The 20,292-nt window shown below is 37.5% G+C and overlaps 1 protein-coding gene across 2 annotated transcripts in view; it reads left to right on the top strand.

Annotated features, from left to right (window-relative positions):
* The window catches only part of LOC133623072 (citron Rho-interacting kinase-like), a 158,664-nt gene that overhangs the window by 38,171 nt on the left and 100,201 nt on the right, over positions 1–20,292 (top strand). For both annotated transcript variants that reach the window (XM_061986021.2, XM_061986019.2), the window contains 3 exons: positions 7,939–8,033; positions 11,856–11,999; positions 12,076–12,195. In XM_061986021.2, the coding sequence (XP_061842005.1) occupies positions 8,025–8,033; positions 11,856–11,999; positions 12,076–12,195 (273 nt within the window). In that variant the 5' untranslated portion in view covers positions 7,939–8,024. The remainder of the gene's footprint in view (positions 1–7,938; positions 8,034–11,855; positions 12,000–12,075; positions 12,196–20,292) is intronic.

Below are 20,292 nucleotides of genomic sequence, written 5' to 3'. Positions count from 1 at the left end.
TTGTCCACCAAACTTTTAAAGTTGTGCATGAAAGGTGAGTTTTGTTGATGTTATTGACTTGTGTGGAGTGCTAATCAGACATATTTGGTCACTGCATGACTGCAAGCTAATCGATGCTAACATGCTATTTAGGCTAGCTATATGTACATATTGCATCATTATGCCTCATTTGTAGCTATATTTGAGCTCATTTAGTTTCCTTTAAGTCCTCTTAATTCCATGACACACTATCTGTATGTAATATGGCTTTTAATTTTTTGCGGCTCCAGACAGATTTGTTTTTGTATTTTTGGTCCAATATGGCTCTTTCAACATTTTGGGTTGCCGACCCCTGCTCTACTCCAATATGAGCATGATACTGTACAGTATCAAACCTCTACTCCAATATGAGCAAGATACTGTAAGTGGGTAAAAAAAATCTATTTTTTGTTTTAATATGGTTTCTGTAGGAGGACAAACATGACACACGCATCCCTAATTGTTACAAAGCACACTGTTTATATTAAACATGCTTCACTGATTCGAGTATTTGGCGAGCGCCGTTTTGTCCTACTCATTTTGGCGGTCCTTGAACTCACCGTAGTTTGTTTACATGTATAACTTTCTCCGACTTTCTAGGACGTGTTTTATGCCACTCCTTTTTCTGTCTCATTTTGTCCACCAAACTTTTAACGTTGTGCATGAAAGGTGAGTTTTGTTGATGTTATTGACTTGTGTGGAGTGCTAATCAGACATATTTGGTCACTGCATGACTGCAAGCTAATTGATGCTAACATGCTATTTAGGCTAGCTATATGTACATATTGCATCATTATGCCTCATTTGTAGCTATATTTGAGGTAATTTAGTTTCCTTTAAGTCCTCTTAATTCAATTTATATCTCATGACACACTATCTGTATGTAATATGGCTTTTCATTTTTTGCGGCTCCAGACAGATTTGTTTTTGTATTTTTGGTCCAATATGGCTCTTTCAACATTTTGGGTTGCCGACCCCTGCTCTACTCCAATATGAGCATGATACTGTACAGTATCAACCCTCTACTCCAATATGAGCATGATACTGTACAGTATCAACCCTCTACTCCAATATGAGCATGATATTGTACAGTATCAACCCTCTACTCCAATATGAGCAAGATACTGTAAGTGGGTAAAAAAATCTATTTTTTGTTTTAATATGGTTTCTGTAGGAGGACAAACATGACACACGCATCCCTAATTGTTACAAAGCACACTGTTTATATTAAACATGCTTCACTGATTCGAGTATTTGGCGAGCGCCGTTTTGTCCTACTCATTTTGGCGGTCATTGAACTCACCGTAGTTTGTTTACATGTATAACTTTCTCCGACTTTCTAGGACGTGTTTTATGCCACTTCTTTTTCTGTCTCAGTTTGTCCACCAAACTTTTAACATTGTGCATGAAAGGTGAGTTTTGTTGATGTTATTGACTTGTGTGGAGTGCTAATCAGACATATTTGGTCACTGCATGACTGCAAGCTAATCGATGCTAACATGCTATTTAGGCTAGCTACATGTACATATTGCATCATTATGCCTCATTTGTAGCTATATTTGAGGTAATTTAGTTTCCTTTAAGTCCTCTTAATTCAATTTATATCTCATGACACACTATCTGTATGTAATATGGCTTTTAATTTTTTGAGGCTCCAGACAGATTTGTTTTTGTATTTTTGGTCCAATATGGCTCTTTCAACATTTTGGGTTGCCGACCCCTGCTCTACTCCAATATGAGCATGATACTGTACAGTATCAATCCTCTACTCCAATATGAGCATGATACTGTACAGTATCAATCCTCTACTCCAATATGAGCATGATACTGTACAGTATCAACCCTCTACTCCAATATGAGCATGATACTGTACAGTATCAACCCTCTACTCCAATATGAGCAAGATACTGTAAGTGGGTAGGAGAGTCTTTGCTTTTAATATTCCATCCATCATTCCTCCGCCTTCCTCCTTATCACGCACGCATCCTACTAAAAATATCCAGCGGTGGTGAAAAACACTGTTATGTGAACATGAGCGAGTTATTTATAGCTTCTCTGAGCTTTTCTGAGCACAAGGCGCTTGTGTTTTGTTTCGTCAGCTCAATAAGGATTTCCTGCAGCGCACTTTCCAACTGCTGCAACTCGAATGGGGGGAATCATATTTGGTACGCTTTACCCCGTACTGAGGCATCAAAAGCCCCGAGTTTTTGGTTAGTTTTACGTTAACAGAAGACGACGATATTAAATAAAATATAGAACAAATAATTAAGGTTCTAAATGTATTTGTATGTCATTGAGTAAAACAAGTCAAATGTGATGTAATTCTCAATAGGTTGCATCTACAGTATCTTCGGATGCATTTTGGTCCACTCCTTTTTAAAGACACTCTCCAAGTTCTGTAGGCTGTTGCTTGGCAACTCCAAGTTTCCACTCCCTCCACAGATTTTCAATAGGATTCAGGTCCAGAGCCTGGCTAGGCCACGCCAAGATCTTATTTCTTCTTCTTGAGCCACGCCTCTGTTGCTTTGGTTATATGTTTTAGGTCAGGGGTGCTCACACTTTTTCTGCAGGCGAGCTACTTTTCAATTGATCAAGTCGTGGGGATCTACCTCATTCATATATATAATTTATATTTACTTAATTATGAAATATGTTTTTGTTAACAAATTAAAGGTGTTTAATGATAATGCAAGCATGTTTAACACATATAGTTAATATTGTTAAAAAATTAAAGGTGTTTAATGATAATACAAGTATGTTTAATACATATAGTTAATATTGTTAACAAGTTAAAGGTGTTTAAAGATAATGCAAGCATGTTTAACACACATAGTTAATATTGTTAATAAATTAAAGGTGTTTAATGATAATACAAGAATGTTTAATACATATAATTAATATTGTTAACAACTTAAAGGTGTTTAAAGATAATACAAGCATGTTTAACACATATAGTTAATATTGTTGATAAGTTAAAGGTGTTTAAAGATAATACAAGCATGTTTAACACATATAGATTCCTTTCTTTCATGAAGACAAGAATATAAGTTGGTGTATTACCTGATTCTGATGACTTGCATTGATTGTAATCAGACAGTAGTGCTGATAACGTCCGCATTTTCGAATGGAGGAGAAAAGAAGTCCTCCTTTCTGTCCAATACCACATGAAAGTGGTTGGTTTTTGGCATCTTATTTGTCCAGCTTCCATACTCCTTTGTATACACTTTACAAGAAATACATTGTCGGCAAACTCCGTAGCTTGCTAGCTTGTGCACGCCAGCTTTCTGAGACTCTTATTTTGTTAGCGCAGGCAGGATGAAGCAGAGCTTTTATTGTGCAATTGTGCAGTCGGTCTTTGGAGTTTTGACGACAGGTACAGCGCCAGAGTCTGTTAAAATAAAGTGTTTCTCGCCTTCCAGTCGGTAATTTTAATGAGCTGGCAGCAGCCAGCGTCATCTCAGAAGACCCTCGGGTGCCGTGAATGTCAATCAAGTGACGAAAGTGACGTCATAGTGAAGATTTATGATCGCTCATTTTTAGGACTATTTTTTGAATGCCTGGCTGGTGATCGACTGACACACCCTCCGAGATCGACCGGTAGCTCGCGATCGACGTACTGAGCACCCCTGTTTTAGGTCATTGTCATGCTTTGATGAACCATCTTTAGTGTTCTGGCTGACACCAGCAGTTTTTTTTTTCCAAAGTATTTTTATTGTCAGTTTTCTTAATACAAAAATATACACATATAATAAAGTAAAACAATAAAATATGAAAATAAAAATAATGAATGAAAAAGTTTTTTACTCAGATTATATCATGTAAAAACAAGATACATACAAAGAGGCTTAACACATCAGTTGAATGTCCACTTTCATCAATCACATCAAGTATGCCAAAACATATACTTCTTAGTAGAGATGTCCGATAATGGCTTTTTTGCCGATATCCAATATCCCGATATTGTCCAACTCTTAATTACCGATACCAATATCAACCGATACCAATATATACAGTTGTGGAATTAACACATTATGCCTAATTTTGTTGTGATACCCCGCTGGATGCATTAAATGTAACAAGGTTTTCCAAAATAAGAGAACAACTTCAACCCAAGTTATGGAAAAAAGTGCCAACATGGCACTGCCATATTTATTATTGAAGTCACAAAGTGCATTTTTTTTTTTTAATATGCCTCAAAACAGCAGCTTGGAATTTGGGACATGCTCTCCAAGAGAGAGTATTAGGAGGTTGAGGTGGGCAGGGTTGACGTGGGGGGGTAGGGGGTAGCGGGGGGTGTATATTGTAGCGTCCCGGAAGAGTTAGTGCTGCAAGGGGTTCTGAGTATTTGTTCTGTTGTGTTTATGTTGTGTTACGGTGCGGATGTTCTCCCGAAATGTGTTTGTCATTCTTGTTTGGTGTGGGTTCACAGTGTGGCGCACATTTGTAACAGTGTTAAAGTTGTTTATACGAACACCCTCAGTGTGACCTGTATGGCTGTTGATCAAGTATGCGTTGCATTCACTTATGAGTGTGTCAAAAGCTGTAGATATTATGTGACTGGGCCGGCACGCAAAGGCAGTGCCTTCAAGGTTTATTGGCGCTCTGTACTTCTCCCTACGTCCGTGTACACAGCGGCGTTTTAAAAAGTCATACATTTCACTTTCTGAAACCAATACCGATAATTTCCGATATTACATTTTAAAGCATTTATCGGCCGATAATATCGGCAGTCCGATATTATCGGACATCCCTACTTCTTAGGGGGGTTAGGATTCTTGACTACAGTTTCAGGTATTCCATAATAGGTCTCCACACATCACAAAATGTATTTTAAGTTACCAGAAATCTCATATCTCAGTTTTTCAATATGGAGGATTCCCACTAGCTCCCTCAACCAGGCTTCAGACTTAGGTGTGGTGAGTCAGATTTCCACACTCTCAAAATGCATCTCTTTGCTACGACCATACCATAGGTCACCACTGTGCTAACATTCCGACCCATCTTGCCTAAGGTGTTAGAAATGCCAAGCAAAGCAGTTTCAGGGTCAGGATCCAGGTTTACTTTTAGTACATGAGAATACCATCTGAAAATCGAACTCCAGAAATGTTTAATCTCAGGGCATAGCCAAAATTGGTGTGCAAGTGTGCCATCTGATACACCAGCAGGTTTTTATCTAAGAGTCTGAATTCAGTCAGGTCTTTCTGTACCCTGAGCTCAGAAAGAGCGTCGAAGCTGAATGTTTGCACCTCCCTGGTTGTTGTTGGGCGTTTATTTAGCATGTATCTGCCTCCAAACAACAAGTTAAATTGATGCTAAAGAGCTTAACTTCATCTGACCACATAACATTCTCCAAAACTTTGTATGAATCATTCAGGCATTCATTGGTAAATACTCTTTTCTTCTTAGCCTGTGGAGTGAAATGTTGCATGGAACGCCAGGGTGGGGGTGATAGACCTGTTTGCTTGTGTTTCTTCCATTTTTGTATTATTGGGCTAATAGCGCGTATTGCTCTTTCTCACCAAGTTTCTCGCTAATGGTCTTGTAGCCCAGTCTTGTACAGGTCTACAATCCTTTCCCTGAAATAAGCTCTTTGGTCCTTTTTTACACATCATAAACTAAGGTTAAGAGTACTTTTCTTAAAGCACATAACTGACTTGTGTCTCTAAATGTGAGAATTATTGCTGGCTGGTTGGGAATCAAATACTATAATCCCCTGTTTATCGCTGTTAATTGATGGTAATGTATTTTCCATAGAAATCATTCAATATTTTCATTGCTGTTTACTAACTTCCAAATACACAACACCCTTTAGTCACCTTTACAGTCTTTTAATCCAATATAGTTATGCTACTTGAGGCTCAGCCAATCAGTGGCCACAATACTGAACATTGTAATCTGATTGGTTTGGTCTTATTTAGCGGTATTGATATTTTGGTAACACTTTAGTATGGGGAACATATTCACCATTAATTAGTTGCTAATTAAAGTAACAAAGACTTAATTTTGAGTTATTTGGACACTAGGGGAACATATAAGGGTTAGGGTTACTAATAAGCAATAATTCTGAGGTTATTGAGGGAAGACTCTTAGTTAATGGCTTACTGGTTGTATAATAAGGCCATGCAGAATAAGGCATTAATAAGTACTTAATAATGACTAATTAAGAGCCAATATGTTACTAATTTGCATGTTAATAAGCAACTAATTAACCGTTTTTTTGTTCATTCAGCCATTTTTATGATTGGAAATGCTCAATTCAGTTAAAAAATGTTGTAGAATATGCTTAAAAAAACGGTGATTATTATTACGATTATTTCTGCATTTATTGTTGATATTCTGTAGCTATCAAAAATATCATACAAATTATGTACTGTATGTGTCTTTGTAAAAAAGCGTTTTTCCTGTTGTGCATGATGGGTAGTAAAATATTATTCTAAAGAAATTTAGTGTTTTTTTCAAATATGAACATGGAGTGCTGCGCTTTCCCTACTTGTAATTTGACATAGTAACACATTCAATAGACATACTTGCCAACCCTCCCGGATTTTCCGGGAGACTCCCGAAATTCAGCGCCTCTCCCGAAAACCTCCCGGGACAAATTTTCTCCCGAAAATCTCCCGAAATTCAGGCGGGATATATAAACAGCATACCTGCCCAATCACGTTATAACTGTAGAATGATGGAGGGCGAGTTCTTGGTTTCTTATGTGGGATTATTGTTAGGCAGTTTCATTAACGTCCTCCCAGCGCGGCAACAACACACAACAACAGCAGCAGTCACGTTTTTGTATACCGTAAAGCAGTTCGTCTGCCGTAAACAGCAATGTTGTGACACTCTTAAACAGGACAATACTGCCATCTAGTGCATTTGATGAAAGCACTTTTGTGCGTGCCACACATCAATGCATCATCAGAGAGGGTGTTCAGCATGGTTCGAAAAATAGTGACAGAGAATAGAACAAGGATGGACAATTCAACCCTTAACTCAACAATGAGTAGATGAGTGTTATGTGTGTGTATATGTGTAAATACATGAACACTGAAATTCAAGTATTTATTTTATATATATATAGCTAGAATTCACTGAACGTCAAGTATTTCTTATATATATATATATATATATATGAAATACTTGACTTTTTTCTATATATATATATATATATATATATATATATATATATATATATATGAAATACTTGACTTTTATATATATATATATATATATATATATATATATATATATATATATATATATATACATATATATATATATATATATGAAATGCTTGACTTGGTGAATTCTAGCTGTAAATATACTCCTCCCTTTTTAGCCACGCCCCCACCCCTCCCCCCACCTCCCGAAATCGGAGGTCTCAAGGTTGGCAAGTATGTCAATAGAAGACAATTAGCAGCACTATTCTACCAATTTGAAAACAGTTTCTAGCAAATTTTGTGGAGAGTCTGCACACGGCTCAGAGAAGAATCCATGTTGTGTCGATGCTCCGAAAAAAGAGATTATTGCATGTGTTAATACAGCTTGAGTCACTTTGGCATTGTTAGTCATACTTCATGAGTTTGTAAGTCGTCTGCAAACTAACTGATGGACAGTCAAAGACAAACACACTCCACAGTCATGCTTCAAAAACTAAAATATTCACAATTCAGCTTTGCCTGATATCTATGTATCACTAATAAATAAATAGACTGCAAAAGTTAATGCTTTTTTATATAAATACATAACTTTAAATAGTAAAAACCAGATAAACTGATCTGGTCTCTTCATTTTGATCTGTATCTATCTTCAGATGTAACATATGTTATGGTTGCTCAAGACTCATTTATGCTTCACTAATTGCAGTTAAATGTAATGAATGTATTTTTTTTCTGTTATGGTAATTTGTCACACTTCTCTCTCCTACAGATTAGTGTTGCAACCATCAGTTCTCCCGAACAGCGCCTCTCCTTTGGGATTCTCTCTTAAAAACCACATTGTGAATCTCTGGACACATGTCACAGGTATTATTCCTCACAAGCTTTTTCAAGAGAGAAAAATATCCACATCTCCCCTCTCTCTACTACTGCTGTTCACATTGACATTTAAGTGAATGCTTTTTTTTGGCTATTCTCCAATAAAACACGTATGTTGACAAACTCATAAAGTCCTGATCAATCGTGTTCTTCTTATTACTAAATAATAATAATTTCAACAACATACAATTTGAGACCCAAAGAGGTTGTTTCTATAAATAATAGGTCCGTTTTTGTTTACATGTAGTATTGTTAGGTTCCTCATTATCGCCAAGCAGCATGGAGCAGCAACGACAAAACTGCTGTCGAGTCACACAGCATTAAAACACGTGAATTCCTTCCTTAAAAAGGTTCATCATATATTCTTCTCGAATATACTTTTCGCTTTTTTCTGATCAGACAAGATTTCTGTTTAATATAATATTTTACTGTCGTCTGCAGTCTTCTACAGAAAGTTCACCTGACCACAGTGAAACATTGTCTATCACAGGGGTGTCAAACTCATTTTAATTCGGGGGCCACATGGAGAAAAATCTTGAGAAAAAAATGTGTCTGGGGGCCGGTATATCTATTTTTAGGAACACTAATATAAAACCTCACAATAATGTCTGATTGAATGCTAAAAACATTATGACAGACCACCTTAAAAAACGGAATGGAATTAAAAATTTTTTTACTGAATGAGACACCCAGAATGTACATGAAAATAAAGAATGTGGGGTTTACAATATTAACTATGAAGGATAAAACACTGAATATTGGCAACATATGAACGTCACACCCACTCTCCATCCACATATTTTACAATCAAGCGAAACGCAAAAAAAGTGCAACAAACACCGCAAAATATGAACGCGAAGGGTAAAAAAAAAACCCCACCTACAATCTGATACATCTGATATATCACTAAGCTTTAGAACTTTGTCGTAAAAGTATCCTTCTGTGTCTGTCCCTAGCACCCGCATTTCAGGCTGACCGCTCTGTGGAAACGCTCCCCACCCACACTGCTTGGAGCCTCGTCTGATTAGATTACCATAGTGACTAATTAGACTACCATAGTAACAAGTTAGATTACTATAGTAACTAATTAGATTACCATAGTAACTAGTATATCATGCAAAAGTGCAGATTCCAACCATTGAAATACTTTGTATAGTTCAAGACTTACGGTCATTAGAAAACATCACTGCACATCATGGGCAGCTACAGTTTCCATCTTAAATATCTAAAACAAATACCGTATTTTTCGGAGTATAAGTCGCTTCGGAGTATAAGTCGCTTCGGAGTATAAGTCGCACCGGCCGAAAATGCATAATAAAGAAGGAAAAAAAACAGTCGCACTGGTGTATAAGTCGCATTGTTTGGGGAAATTTATTTGATAAAACCCAACAGCAAAAATAGACATTTGAAAGGCAATTTCAAATAAATAAAGAATAGTGAACAACAGGCTGAATAAGTGTACGTTATATGAGGCATAAATAACCAACTGGTATGTTAACGTAACATATTATGGTAAGAGTCATTCAAATAACTATAACATATAGAACATGCTATACGTTTACCAAACAATCTGTCACTCCTAATCGCTAAATCCCATGAAATCTTATACGTCTAGTCTCTTACGTGAATGAGATAAATAATATTATTTGATATTTTACGCTAATGTGTTAATAATTTCACACATAAGTCGCTCCTGAGTATAAGTCGCACCCCCGGCCAAACTATGAAAAAAACTGCGACTTATAGTCCGAAAAATACGGTATTTGGGCATGCGTCCCCCGGGCCTTAATTTGCCCAGGTCTGCTGTAATGGTAGCCACAAAATATTGAGTGACTTTTTGGTAACAATTTAGACATTAATGGTTGTGTGTTGAGCGGACAGTACATTTACAGAAGCTGTACACCGACTACCGTATTTTTCGGAGTATAAGTCGCACCGGCCGAAAATGCATAATAAAGAAGGAAAAAAACATATATAAGTCGCACTGGAGTATAAGTCGCATTTTTGGGGGGAAATTTATTTGATAAAACCCAACACCAAGAATAGACATTTGAAAGGCAATTTAAAATAAATAAAGAATAGTGAACAACAGGCTGAATAAGTGTACGTTATATGAGTCATAAATAACCAACTGAGAACGTGCCTGGTATGTTAACGTAACATATTATGGTAAGAGTCATTCAAATAACTATAACATATAGAACATGCTATACGTTTACCAAACAATCTGTCACTCCTAATCGCTAAATCCCATGAAATCTTATACGTCTAGTCTCTTACGTGAATGAGATAAATAATATTATTTGATCTTTTACGGTAAGGTGTTAATAATTTCACACATAAGTCGCTCCTGAGTATAAGTCGTACCCCCGGCCAAACTATGAAAAAAACTGCGACTTAAAGTCCGAAAAATACGGTATTTGGGCATGCGTCCCCCGGGCCTTAATTTGCCCAGGTCTGCTGTAATGGTAGCCACAAAATATTGAGTGACTTTTTGGTAACAATTTAGACATTAATGGTTGTGTGTTGAGGGGACAGTACATTTACAGAAGCTGTACACGGACTACCGTATTTCCGGACTATAAGTCGCTCCGGACTATAAGTCGCACCGGCCGAAAATGCACAATAAAGAAGGAAAAATATATATACACGTCGCATTTTTGGGGGAAATGTATTTGATAAAAGCCAACACCAAGAATATACATTTGAAAGGCAATTTAAAATAATTAAAGAATAGTGAACAACAGGCTGAATAAGTGTACGTTATATGAGGCATAAATAACCAACTGGGAACGTGCCTGGTATGTTAACGTAACATATTATGGTAAGAGTCATTCAAATAACTATAACGTATAGAACATGCTATACGTTTACCAAACAATCTGTCACTCCCGATCGCTAAATCCGATGAAATCTTCTTCCCCGGTGTCGCCTCTGGTATGCGCCCCGCTAGCGTCCTTTCTTTCTGCTGCTCGATTGCCGTTCTCTGCTGCTTATTTCACTACGTCCAGCTTGTGATCTGCAGTATGTGATTATCCTTTTCGGTGCCACTTTTGTTCAGTCCTTCTCAGTTTTCATAAGTTACTGCCAATGTTGATGTGATCCATTTTAGTAGCTACGGCAGTACTATATAGCAGTTAGCATCCTATGGCCCACAATGCACTTCTGCCATGACCCTCCCCCGCCAAATTCTTATTGGTTGACGTGTGAGTGACGATTTGCTTCGTCGCTCACGCGAATTAGCCAAATAATATTATTTGATATTTTACGGTAATGTGTTAATAATTTTACACATAAGTCGCTCCGGAGTATAAGTCGCACCGCCGGCCAAACTATGAAAAAAACTGCAACTTAGAGTCCGAAAAATACGGTACTCTACATTGTATCAAACGGTCATTTCTTCAGTGTTGTCCCATTTGTAAAAATTGATTGATAGATTGATTGAAACTTGTATTAGTAGATTGCACAGTACAGTACATATTCCGTACAATTGACCACTAAATGGTAACACCCGAATAAGTTTTTCAACTTGTTTAAGTCGGGGGTCCACGTAAATCAATTCATGGTAAAATATGACTGGTGTACTCACCTTTTGTGAGGTACTGTACATACTGTTTAATATTATGTCGTATTGTACTGATCACACCACAGAGGTAGTTGATATAATTATGTTTTATTAGATACGGGAGTTCCTAACACAATTTTACTCTTCATGGGTTTTCCAATGAGTTTTCCAGTGATTCTGACTTATCTGCAGGCTGTGCAGGTCTCGGGACGTGTCAATTCAACACCGTGTGTTCTCATTTTCAGGTAGAGCAGGAGATCTCACTTGTACAAAGAAAGATGTCTGACCTGGAGTTAGTCCTGCAGCAGAAGGACAACGAGTTAAAGGCCTCAGAAAGTCAAAGGACGATCCTAGAACAGGACCTGGCAACCTACATCTCAGAATGCAGTGTAAGCAGATGCAGGGCAGGCACTACAAAGAATTGCAAGCTACATTTATGGACTTTGTCCATGTCTTGCTTTGCAGAGTCTAAAGCGTAGCTTGGAACAAGCTCGTATGGAAGTGACACAAGAGGATGACAAAGCTTTGCAGCTCCTCCACGACATCCGAGAGCAAAGTAACAAGCTTCAAGAAATCAAAGAGCAGGTACGAGGACGTCTTTCAACGTCGGTTTGTCACATTGTTAATTTTTTTCAAGTTTAGAGTCTTACCATTTGGCTCGCAACCCGTTTTTAGTTGATCACATAATGACCCACATTGGATTGGTTTAAAGGGGAACATTATCACAATTTCAGAAGGGTTAAAACCATTAAAAATCAGTTCCCAGTGGCTTATTATATTTTTCGAAGTTTTTTTCAAAATTTTACCCATCACGCAATATCCCTAAAAAAAAGCTTCAAAGTGCCTGATTTTAACCACCCGTCCATTTTCCCGTGACGTCACACAGTGATGCCAACACAAACAAACATGGTGGAAAGAACAGCAAGCTATAGCGACATTAGCTCGGATTCAAACTCGGATTTCAGCGGCTTAAGCGATTCAACAGATTACGAATGTATTGAAACGGATGGTTGTAGTGTGGAGGCAGGTAGCGAAAACGAAATTGAAGAAGAGACTGAAACTATTGAGCCATATCGGTTTGAACCGTATGCAAGCGAAACCGACGAAAACGACACGACAGCCAGCGACACGGGAGAAAGCGAGGACGAATTCGGCGATCGCCTTCTAACCAACGATTGGTACCGTATGTGTTTGTTTGGCATTAAAGGAAACTAACAACTATGAACTAGGTTTACAGCATATGAAATACATTTGGCAACAACATGCACTTTGAGAGTGCAGACAGCCCAATTTTCATCAATTAATATATTCTGTAGACATACCCTCATCCGCGCTCTTTTCCTGAAAGCTGATCTGTCCAGTTTTGGAGTTGATGTCAGCCGGCCAGGGAAGCTAGGGTCGATAGGGGGTTTAGCTCGCTCGTCTGCGGGAACAAACTGCCGCCATTGCTTGTTGTGCTACCGAGGTCCTTTGTCCCTGAATTGTTCACACACTCCGGCAGATTCAATGGGGGTCTGGCGGCAGATTTCTTTGACTTTATCGTTGGAAATGCATCTGCTTTGAGTGTCGCAGGATATCCACACATTCTTGCCATCTCTGTCGTAGCATAGCTTTCGTCGGTAAAGTGTGCGGAACAAACGTCCAATTTCTTGCCACTTTCGCATCTTTGGGCCACTGGTGCAACTTGAATCCGTCCCTGTTCGTGTTGTTACACCCTCCGACAACACACCGACGAGGCATGATGTCTCCAAGGTACGGAAAACAGTCGAAAAAACGGAAAATAACAGAGCTGATTTGACTCGGTGTTTGTAATGTGTTTGAGAAAATGGCGGATTGCTTCCCGATGTGACGTCACAACGTGACGTCATCGCTCCGAGAGCGATTGTTAGAAAGGCGTTTAATTCGCCAAAATTCACCCATTTAGAGTTCAGAAATCGGTTAAAAAAATATATGGTCTTTTTTCTGCAACATCAAGGTATATATTGACGCTTACATAGGTCTGGTGATAATGTTCCCCTTTAAGCATCTTTAATATACAAACTGGCGCAGGGTGGAAAAAAATTTGGACACTTTGGACGTACTGTACCATTAGGTGAAGAAAATAGTCCTTTTAACATACATACATACATATGTTTGTAATGTAACATACAGGAACCAAGAAACATTAACGGCGTGGCTCGGTTGGTAGAGCGGACGTGCAAGCGACCTGAGGGTCCTGGTTTGATCCTCCAAGTCACGTCCGTTGTGTCCTTGAGCAAGACACTTCACCCTTGCTCCTGATGGGTCGTGGTTAGGGCCTTGCATGGCAGTTCCCGCCATTAGTGTGTGAATGTGTGTAATAATGAGTGAATGTGGAAATAGTGCCAGAGCGCTTTGAGTACCTTGGAGGTAGAAAAGCGCTAAACAAGTGCAAAACCCAAAACCAGTGAAGTTGGCACGTTGTGTAATTCGTAAATAAAAACAAAATACAATGATTTGCAAATCTTTTTCAACTTATATTCAATTAAATAGTCTGCAAAGACGATCTTTAATGTTCACACTGAGAAACTTAATTTGTTTTGCAAATAATCATGAACTTAGAATTTAATGGCAGCAACACATTGCAAAAAAGTTGTCACAGGGGCATTTTTACCACTGTGTTACATGGCCTTTCCTTTTAACAACACTCAGTAAACGTTTGGGAACTGAGGAGACACATTATTTCCTATTGTTGCTTGATGTACAGCTTAAGTTGTTCAACAGTCCGGGGGTCTCCGTTGTGGTATTTTAGGCTTCATAATGCGCCACCTATTTTCAATGGGAGACTGGTCTGGACTACAGACAGGCCAGTCCAGTACCCGCACTCTTTTACTATGAAGCGACCCTGTTATAACACGTGGCTTGGCATTGTCTTGCTGAAATAAGCAGGGGCGTCCATGATAACGTTGCTTGGATGGCAACATATGTTGCTCCAAAACCTGTATGTACCTTTCAGCATTAATGGTGCATTCACAGATGTGTAAGTTACCCATGACTTGCACAGATATTGGCTTTTGAACTTTGCGCCTATAACAATCCGGATGGTTCTTTTCCTCTTTGGTCCGGAGGACACGACGTCCGCAGTTTCCAAAAACAATTTGAAATGTGGACTCGTCAGACTTCAGAACACTTTTCCACTTTGCATCAGCATACCTGCCAACTACTCCGGTTTTCCCGTAATTAGTACGGTTTTCATCAACCTATTCCGGGTTACGGTTGCAGTGATAAAAAATACGGTTTTTCATTAATTACAATTTTTTTTTTTTTTTTTTAAGTTTTATTCACGAAATCGCGTAACAACAATCACAATCGACACTGCTTCCCATTCCGAATGCCATGCGCGAGGCTATTTATAGCACCGCTGCCAAGCACGAGGCACCTGTTTCCAAACGAGCGAACAATCATGGAATCAGCCGGAGAAAAATCGCAAACGAGTCTTAAACCGAAAAGAAAACTGCAGTCATTCCGTGAAGAATATTCAAAAGCCTATCCGGGAATAATTATCCGTTCCAAAAAGGGTGAAAACTACGCGAATTGCACCTTGTGCAGACAAGATTTTTCGATCGGACACGGAGGAATTTGCGATGTAAAAGACCACGTTGGGACAAAAAAACACAAGTCTATTGCCGTTGCTAAATTTGGATTTTAGCCACAAAAAGGTAATGACACCAATGTTATCTATTGGAATTGTTTAGTATTGTTATACTGTTAAAAGTGTTTATACTATTTATGCTTTCAAGTCCAAGTTGAAGAAATCTTGTTAAATGTTGACAGCATAACTACCAAAATACAGAAGTATGTCCTTAATATTTTTGCAGTGCTATTTCTGTTGAAAAGTTAAAATGATTACATTAGAGATGTTCAAGTGTCTGATGGCTTAAATTAATTTTCATTAATTTTTCATATTTTGAATTCTTTTGAAAGGCTTACAAAAAAACTACATTTGAATTGTAATTCCATGCTATTGACAGGACTATTAATTTTAATGAAGTTAGCTTACCATGTTTACAGTATGATAATTGTGATAGAAATGTGAATTTTAGGCACATAATATTTTTTACAATTGAACAAGGCAGTAGATTATACAAGCTTGGACAGAAAGTTAATAATGACACCAATTTTTTTTTTAATGGAATTGTTTAGTACTGTTTTACCATTTGTTTACTGTAAAAAGTGTTTATACTGTTTATACTTTCAATTAACAAATTAAAGTCTTGTGAAAGGTTGACAGGATAACTGGCATTAACTGTCAAAATAATTTCAAACTATTGAAGTTAGCTTACAGAATAAACATGTCAATCAACCCATATGATTTTTGCTGTAATATTTTTGTTTTGAAAAGTCACTGTGACTGATAGAAAAGTGATGGTTTTAGCAACATTTTAACCTGTCTGAATGCAATCAATCATAAATGGCTTTGGCTTTGCATAGGAGAGTTTTAACTTGCACTTACAGATGTAGCAACTAAGTGTAGTTACTGACAGTGGTTTTCTGAAGTGTTTCTGAGCCCATGGGGTGATATCCTTCACACACTGATGTCGCTTTTTGATTCAGTACCACCTGAGGGATCCAAGGTCCTTAACATCATCGCTTATGTGCAGTGATTTCTCCAGATTCTCTGAACCTTTTGATGATATTACGGACCGTAGATGGTGAAATCCCTAAATTCCTTGCAATAGCTTGTTGAGAAATGTTGTTCTTAAATTGTTCAACAATTTGCTTGGGCATTTGTTGACAAAGTGGTGACCCTCGCCCCATCCTTGTTTGTGAATGACTGAGCATTTCATGGAAGATGCTTTTATACCCAATCATGGCACCCACCTGTTCCCAATTAGCCTGTTCACCTGTGGGATGTTCCAAATAAGTGTTTGATGAGAATTCCTCAACTTTATCAGTCTTTTTTGCCACTTGTGCCAGCTTTTTTGAAACATGTTGCAGGCATCAAATTCCAAATGAGCTAATATTTGTAAAAAATAACGTTTTCCAGTTTGAACATTAAGTATCTTGTCTTTTTGCTTTATTCAATTGAATATAAGTTGAAAAGGATTTTCAAATCATTGTTTTCTTTCTTAATTTACCATTTACACATCGTGCCAACTTCACTGCTTTTGGGGTTTGTATAACCTATTTACTTTTTCAAGAACAATGTATATTAACTGTCCATGCTGCTTTTAATTCAAATTCAAATGTGCTCTGTGAGCAAAACCCATGCGTTTTGGGTTATGTAACATAGCTGAAACCATCCCAGTACACAACTGAAGCTGTCACATTGACAGTAATGGATAACAGACCAGCAGTATCTACAAATCCCTACTCAGCAGTATGCACTTTAAAAAAAAAATTATAAAAAAAAATCAATTTAAATCAACGGTTTTAGAAAAAGCAGCCTCTTTTTCTCAGCCTACTAAAGCGCTGGTTACCAAGCAGTGAATACGCTGTGCAATGGTTGCTATGGAGATGAGAGCCAAATACCTACGAGTGAAGAGCTGATGCAGTGGGCAGACTGTTGTGATGAAATGCTGGGTCCTTGGTTCATTTCGTTTCAGCAATCTGAAACCCGTGATTTCTGTATTGCATCCTATCCTAACAAGACTTTTTTTTTGGTCAGATTTTGGATTTTAATCTAATGCAATGTACAGTACGTACAATTGCAGCGCATAATCTGAAGTTTTATGATCTTTACCTGCATTTTATGCATTTTCTTTCCAGTGTTCAAGAACAGAGAGGTTTTCTAGCACCATGAGTGAGGTTAGTTGTGTAGGAGTATAATCATTTTTCTCTTGATTGAGTTTCTGATAGTGATGTGCGATACCACTCATTTTCTTTCCAATTCAATGCCGAGTACAATTCAGGCTAGTATCGACGATACCTATCCGGTACCGACATGTTGTACAATGTGTCTGCTAAAATTTTGCATTTATGTTTGCAAATAATAACATATCTATTGTTGCGTTTGGACCAGTTGTTCCTCCCAGGGAATTCAAGTTTCTGGTCGTCGCTCCCAAGCTCTTTACAACACTTAAAGCTGAGTAAAAGAACCACCAGAGACAGAATAGGTATTTTGTATATATTTGCAAAGCTTTGTAAATATAAATGAGACCAGTCCAGCATAGAACATTCAATCACGCAGCTAAGATGGTCTGCCCTCAGAAATGGAAACCTTCTATTCTATAAAGTCTCTCTCCCTCCCTCCCTCGCTGTCTTGTCTTTTCAGCCCAAACACATGCCCATTGTCCTCCGCACCTGGACATAAGAATAGATAAGAAGGAGTATCTCTCTTTCTTACATTCCACACTCAAGGTTAGCACACAGTATTTGCAGACAACCAAAAGACCACAATTGGAAGAAAAACACTAGCTGTTTTGTAATATGATTATGAAATTAAAGAAGTAACACTTAAATACGGATATATGTAAATATCTGCCTCCGACACTATCTAAAAAAAACAACAACAGTAAAATATAAGAAAAAGAGCAAAATATCTGAATTAAATGGGGAAAAGCTGAATTTTTAAAAACTAATAATGACTAATAATCTACTCAGTCACCTATCACCAAAATGTGCCCCCCATACTTGAATTTCCAGTATGGAGCTCATACCGTATTTTTCGGAGTGTAAGTCGCACCGGCCGAAAATGCATAATAAAGAAGGGAAAAAACATATATAAGTCGCACTGGAGTATAAGTTGCATTTTTGGGGGAAATTTATTTGATAAAACCCAACACCAAGAATAGACATTTGAAAGGCAATTTAAAATAAATAAAGAATAGTGAACAACAGGCTGAATAAGTGTACATTATATGAGGCATAAATAACCAACTGGTATGTTAACGTAACATATTATGGTAAGAGTCATTCAAATAACTATAACATATAGAACATGCTATACGTTTACCAAACAATCTGTCACTCCTAATCGCTAAATCCCATGAAATCTTATACGTCTAGTCCAGGGGTCGGCAACCCGCGGCTCTAGAGCCGCATGCGGCTCTTTAGCGCCGCCCTAGTGGCTCTCTGGAGCTTTTTAAAAAATGTATGAAAAATGGAAAAAGATAAAGGGAAAAAAATCTATTTTTTGTTTTAATATGGTTTCTGTAGGAGGACAAACATGACACAAACCTCCCTAATTGTTACAAAGCACACTGTTTATATTAAACATGCTTCATTGATTCGAGTATTTGGCGAGCGCCGTTTTGTCCTACTAATTTTGGTGGTCCTTGAACTCACCGTAGTTTGTTTACATGTATAACTTTCTCCGACTTTCTAGGACGTGTTTTAAGCCACTTCTTTTCCTGTCTCATTTTGTCCACCAAACTTTTAACGTTGTGCATGAAAGGTGAGTTTTGTTGATGTTATTGACTTGTATGGAGTGCTAATCAGACATATTTGGTCACTGCATGACTGCAAGCTACTCGATGCTAACATGCTATTTAGGCTAGCTATATGTACATATTGCATCATTATGCCTCATTTGTAGCTATATTTGAGGTCATTTAGTTTCCTATAAGTCCTCTTAATTCAATTTATATCTCATGACACACTATCTGTATGTAATATGGCTTTTAATGTTTTGCGGCTCCAGACAGATTTGTTTTTGTATTTTTGGTCCAATATGGCTCTTTCAACATTTTGGGTTGCCGACCCCTGGTCTAGTCTCTTACGTGAATGAGCTAAATAATATTATTTGATATTTTACGGTAATGTGTTAATAATTTCACACATATGTCGCTCCTGAGTATAAGTCGCACCTCCGGCCAAACTATGAAAAAAAACTGCGACTTATAGTTCGAAAAATACGGTAGTTTCCTAATGAAGCCCAAGCTTGACGCTCCTCTACTTTCTCCTGCTCCGCTTGCTGCAGCAACAACAAACACAACTCCAGACGCTACTCTTCATTTTATATAATTTACTTGTCAACTTAATCATTCAAAAACGTAAAACAATAACGATGTGGGAACAAATGAATGGCAAAATAAAGCGAGTTTGTTACAGTAAGAAAGAGTTAGAAAAAGTAAGAGTAATGTCAAAAAACTGTGTGGCTCGATTCCACCATACCTGACTGCCATTACCCATAATACTTTGTGTCCAAAACCATCTTACCACACAGATCCTTCCGCCATATATGCAATTAAACAGTTACATAATCTTCACTGTGTTAAAGCAGTATAAAATAGTACATCATCAAATTATTCAGACAAATGTAATAATTACAAATAAAGAGTACATTATAATTATTCTAAACATGCAATAAACCTGTATACATTTTCGTATTATGCAAACAAAGTAAATAGTCCCATTTTGGCTGAATAAACATAAAGCACCTTCCATAAAATGTAAATTAACTTAAATAGCATTTAGGCGGTGTCATATACAAAATGAGGTGGAAGACACTGGAAACAAATTAAATTAAAGGCAGTTAAACAATATTGACATCAAATAAACACCAATATATATACTCTCTACACTGCAAAAAGTCAGTGTTCAAAAACAAGAAGAAAAAAAATACAAAAATTAGGGGTATTTTATTTGAACTAAGCAAAATTATCTGCCAATAGAACAAGAAAATGTGGCTTGTCAAGACTTTCCAAAACAAGAAAAAATAGCTAACTTCAATGAACCCAAAAATACCTTAAAATAAGTATATTCTCACTAATAACAAGTGCA

This window comes from Nerophis lumbriciformis, linkage group LG12 (genome assembly GCF_033978685.3).
Source record: "Nerophis lumbriciformis linkage group LG12, RoL_Nlum_v2.1, whole genome shotgun sequence".
Taxonomy (NCBI): domain Eukaryota; kingdom Metazoa; phylum Chordata; class Actinopteri; order Syngnathiformes; family Syngnathidae; genus Nerophis; species Nerophis lumbriciformis.
Note: the sequence above shows the minus strand (reverse complement) of the source record. Positions and strands in the feature narration are given on the sequence as shown.